Below are 5,015 nucleotides of genomic sequence, written 5' to 3' on the forward strand. Positions count from 1 at the left end.
ACTTACGCGATGCCCCAGACGGCCGCTGTGCCAGCAGCTCATTCCCCAGAAGAAATGCAGCTGCTCATTATCATTGAACAGACTCAATTTACTTCTTATACGATATTTAAGAGTTAAATAACAATTCGAATAATAGATTTGACAAACCCATCCAAAAGAAAACTGCGTTTTCAGCGGTACTGTAAATGACAACCAAGGTAATCTAAGAAAGCAGGTTTTGCATGATTTGCAAACAGTGACTTGAAAAGTTTTTCCACATGTTAGAACTTAACCACGGTACTGTGAGAATGACAAAAATTCCCATTTTTAGGAAGGGAGATGCTGAGGCACTGGGCGCTCAAGCGATTTCCAGAGTGTTTAGAAGTTTATGTGCAATGAGGAGACCACACTTTCTGCCTCACTGCGCTTCAGCCCCACAGTAACCCAAACTGCATAGATCTGAAGCCTGCTTATAAATTAACCTATTAATAAATATCTCTTCAGTGTTGGGGAAGCCGTTGTGTCCTCAGACGGGCAGCAAAACCGCGTTCAGAAGGGTCTGCACAGGTGCCTCTGAGAGCAGAACAGCGGGCTGGTAGTGCAGATAATTGGCAATCAAAATAATTATTCAGTGATTGTTCTCTGCTTCCAAGCTTAAGAGCAAGCAATGACATTTCGCCTTGTTCCGTTAGTATTCTTCTTGTTGATGCAGAAGGGTACTCTAAAAGACCCTTATTTCTTCTTTTACAGATCCCGACTCTCAGAAAAGCAGATAAAACTCTTCTGAGGTTGGAATTCCACCAAGAAGCCTTTGCGTGGAGTACCCTTTGCATTGTTTTATACCCCTACTTTTCTCCTACTTTAATTAAAGCCAAAACAAGTGTGTTTATGTCACACAGTCCTTTTTGTAGTCCTACTGATGTCTTTAAAAGTCCAAACACTGACTTTTAATCACTTCAAAAGACCACAGGTCAAGGTAAGGAGTAGTGAAGTCAACATGGCATTTCTATTGATTATATCCTAAAGTGGCCTCACCTAATTGGAAACAGTTGGCTAGTAAGCTGGGTTTTTTAACTGACCTTCTTTAACCTTTAAAATCACAAGCCATGGAGATGCCTGTGGTTCCTTTACTGTGTGTTTTGAGTTACATATAATACTGACATTCTTTGCTTCTGAGGTTTCTTCTGATTAGAGCCTGAGCTTACGAAGTGACGTGATGCTGCACACAGTTTACAGCCAAGAGGTCCAAAGCACACTTTTACATGTTGATTGAACACACATGATAACAAACTGTCGAGTGCCCTGCCTTCAGCTTGAGTGGGATGAACGTTCTTGTATTTAATGTTCTTTTTCTTTAACAACTAGCATAGCCTCAACAAAGAGGAGTTTTTCCTTTGTTTTAGAGGAAAAACAGATCTTGACTCAAATGCTGACATCCAAAGACACCGAGTTGAATCCATGCAAAGCAACTAGAAAACACTGCCATTTGGAAGTGAAGATGGGAAGGAGCCTGAATACTTCACTGCACTGTACAGCAAGAAGCCTGGAATATTTGTATCTCAGCAAAAAAATTGGATCAATCAGTACAAATTTGCTGTATTGATTCTTTTAAGCTACGCTCAGATTTGCACATGAACCTTCTGAATTCTTGTCTGATCGACGCATTTCCTAACTTCTCAATTCCACGTAAACTTGAAATACATTACTTAATAAATGATAATTCTTTTTACTGTGTGTGATGAGATTTTGCAAGTTTTAAGGTACTTGATATCCCCTGTGCCACTTGCTAACCCTGTGCTGGTTATTGTCTGTCACAGGGAACCTGATCCACACGCGTGGCTGTGCTCACTAGTCTCCAAGTCGGTCCTTACAAACTATGTACTAACAGTGTGAGTTAGAAAGTACTTATTAAACATGAATTATACATGATAATATGACCAATAACCGTCCCAAGTGAAGAGTTCCTAACATATTTGTGATTTTTCCTGAACAAAATGACTTACTAAGCAGACACTGTATTCACAGAACATTGCATTCCTTCTTTATCCAGCAAAGATTAATAACTTCTGAGTCAGCCTTACGCCTGGATTCTGGGAATGAGGAAACAAAGATGTTGTGGTTACTCGTTTTGCACAAACTGGTTCTTTTCAGAGTAGCGGTTTTTACCGTGGGGTGAAATGAAAACAGCTGCCAGCTGCAATTTGCTTCAAAAAGGCAGCGTCCGCTGGTCACAGTCCACACACGTCTGTGGCTCTGAGGAGCCCTGGTCTTTGATACGCTGTAGAATCAGAGAATCCCAGAATCACTCAGGTTGGAAAAGCCCCTCGGGATCATCAAGTCCAACCCTCAGCCCGACTCCACAAAGTTCCCTACCCCACATCCCCCACAGCTCTTCCCAACAGCCCTTAAACCCCCCCAGGGATGGGGACTCCCCCCTCCCTGGGCAGCCTGTTCCACTCTCTGACCACTCTTGCTGGGAAACATTTTTTCCTCATGCCCAGTCTGACCCTCCCCTGTTGCAGTTTCCAGCCGTTCCCTCTTGTCCTGTCCCTGATCCCCTGGGAGCAGAGCCCAGCCCCGGCCTCTCTGCAATGTCCTGTCAGGAGCTGTGGAGTGATGAGGGCTCCCCTCAGCCTCCTCCTCCTCACACTGAACACTCTCAGCTCCTTCACTGGCTCCTCACAGGATTTATTCTCCAGGCCCTTCCCCAGCCTCATTGCCCTCCCCTGCCCTCGCTCCAGCCCCTCCAGATCTCTCTGGCATTGAGGTGCCCAAACCTGGACACAACACCCCAGGTGTGGCCTCACCAGTGCAGAGCACAGGGGACTGTCACCTCCCTGCTTCTGCTGGTCACACTGTCTCTACTACAAGCCAGGATGCCGTTGGCTTTCTTGCCCACCCGGGCACACTGCCGGCTCATGTTCAGCTGCTTGTCAGTGAGAACCCCCAGATCCTTCTCTCCCAGACAGCTCCAGCCACCCCTCCCCAAGCCTGTAGCCATGCACACTCTCCCGCCATCCATGTGCACGTTCCCTCACAACTGCACCCACCCCCTGCACCTCACCCAGCATCCCTGTGCACTGACCCCCATTGCCCCCAGACGAGGTGCACGCGTCCACCCTGCCACCTCCCAGCCCCCCTCCCCACCTCGGCGGGGCTGCTGGAAGGCCAGGGGGTGGCTGTCCCCTCTCCGTACCTTGCTGAGGAAGGGAAACCAGCCACGGGGACAGCCCCCGCTTGCTGGAGCGGGCAGTGGAGGGAGGGAAGGCTTCGCGGCCGTCCCGTTGCTCCGCTTGCAGATGTAGGGCAGCGCCGTCATGCACTTCTGGTCCCCCCAGTCCTCTGCAGGGAGGGACAGGCCAGGCGTGACCCCCCCTGCTCTGGGGTAGGGGTGTCTCCCCTCAGCCTGTGTCCCCAGCCCCTCCCGAGCCCCAGCACGACCAGACCCTGTCCCTCACCTCTGCTCGCCGTCATGTACACGCACTTCTTGTCCTTGTTGATGGGCCGGGGCTTGCCCGGTGCCCAGGAGACAAAGTTGAGGGGAGACTCATCAGACCACCTGGGAAAGGCACCGGCAGGAGCAAGAGGCTGAGCTGTAACTTGGTGAATAGGACCAGTTGCAAACCCTTACTGGGAGCATGCCCCACCCACTGTCCACTCCTGGGTGAGGAACTTCCATCCCAGCACCACAGGATGAGACCCCCCAAGACACAGGCGCTGAGCCACGGTGCTCTGAGAGCTGGGGACAGAGGCACAGGGACACGCGGGGCCGCAGGGGCCCCGTCTCTGACTCACTTGAACCTCCCGTCGTTCTCGTAGGTGTGCAGCCCGATCCACCAGTGCTGCTCCTGGCCCCTGGAGAACTGCAAGCCCAGAGAGGACACGTCAGCATGTCCTTGGGGACAACTGCCACCATCCTGGGCACAGGGACCAGGCAGTCAGGACAGCACCCCCTGCAGCTTGTCCCACGGCAAAAAGCATCACCCTGCTGAGCCCCAAACACGCACCCAGGCACCGGGACCTGACGCCACCCCACAGACCCATCATGACCCCAGCAGAGCCCAGCTGTCCCCAGATAACATCCCTCTGGTAAAGGACGAAAGAACCAGAGAGAGAGCAGCCCAGGGAGTCAGCGCAGCCCGCCGACACCAGGGAGGTCCCTGTCCCCCTGGTACCTTCTTCAGATTCTGGCCCAGGAAGCGCAGCTCGGCCTCGCCGTGCACCGACGCCAGCTCCGCCTGGAACCAGCTGCAGATGCGCTGGGCCTGCACCCACGTCGAGTGGTGCTCGAAGAACTTGTACTCGGCCTCCTGGTACTTCACCCACTCTTTGCTGCCTGCAGGCAGGGACTGGTGTCACATGGTGGCTGTGCCACCCCCCTGCCAGTCCCCCGTGGGTTGGGCTGCTTTGATTTTGCCCCTCTCCTGCAGCTGAGGGGCCAGATCCTGCCTCAGAGGCAGTGTGTGCCCTGGCTCCCCTCCTTCCTACAGCCCTGCACAGGATCCCTCCTCCCCCGGGTAACGACGCAGGGACATCCCGTGGGGACAGCGCCTCGCTGGTGCAGGTGATGGGATGGCAGATGCCCGGGGAGAACGGTCTGTGCCAGACAGACACACAGCCATGGCCAACGCACCCTGGGTCGTGATCTCTGGCTCCTTCACGTCAGCACCTGGTGAAAGGGCGAGGAGAGGCTGTCAGCGGGACGAAGGGCTGGGATGCTCCTGCTGATGCTTGTCTGCAAAAGGCTCGTGGGCTCCCAGGGCGAGATGCCTTCCCAAATCCCCCCAGACAGCACCTCTCCCAGCCCCTGAATTAGGACTCATCCTCCCATAAAAATGCAACCTTCAAAAAGGAGGTAACTGAGGGTCCCCCTGCACCCGCTCCACCATCCCAAAGCCCATCCTCTGCCAGAATCCCAGAATCATCCCGGTTGGAAAAGCCCTTGAAGCTCCTCCAGCCCAACCATGACCCTCCCCCTGACCCTTCCCAACTCCCCCAGATCCCTCAGCGCTGGCTCAGCCCGACTCTTCAACCCC

General features: G+C 52.9%; 1 protein-coding gene across 1 annotated transcript in view; it reads right to left on the bottom strand.

Annotated features, from left to right (window-relative positions):
* MRC2 (mannose receptor C type 2) overlaps positions 1 to 5,015 on the bottom strand; it is an 18,942-nt gene that overhangs the window by 4,376 nt on the left and 9,551 nt on the right. The window contains 5 exon segments of the mRNA XM_026864616.1: positions 3,176 to 3,321; positions 3,438 to 3,538; positions 3,775 to 3,842; positions 4,155 to 4,315; positions 4,613 to 4,648. Coding sequence (XP_026720417.1) covers positions 3,176 to 3,321; positions 3,438 to 3,538; positions 3,775 to 3,842; positions 4,155 to 4,315; positions 4,613 to 4,648 — 512 coding nt within the window.

This window comes from Athene cunicularia (assembly GCF_003259725.1).
Source record: "Athene cunicularia isolate RWA chromosome 27 unlocalized genomic scaffold, athCun1 chr27_part1, whole genome shotgun sequence".
NCBI lineage: Eukaryota > Metazoa > Chordata > Aves > Strigiformes > Strigidae > Athene > Athene cunicularia.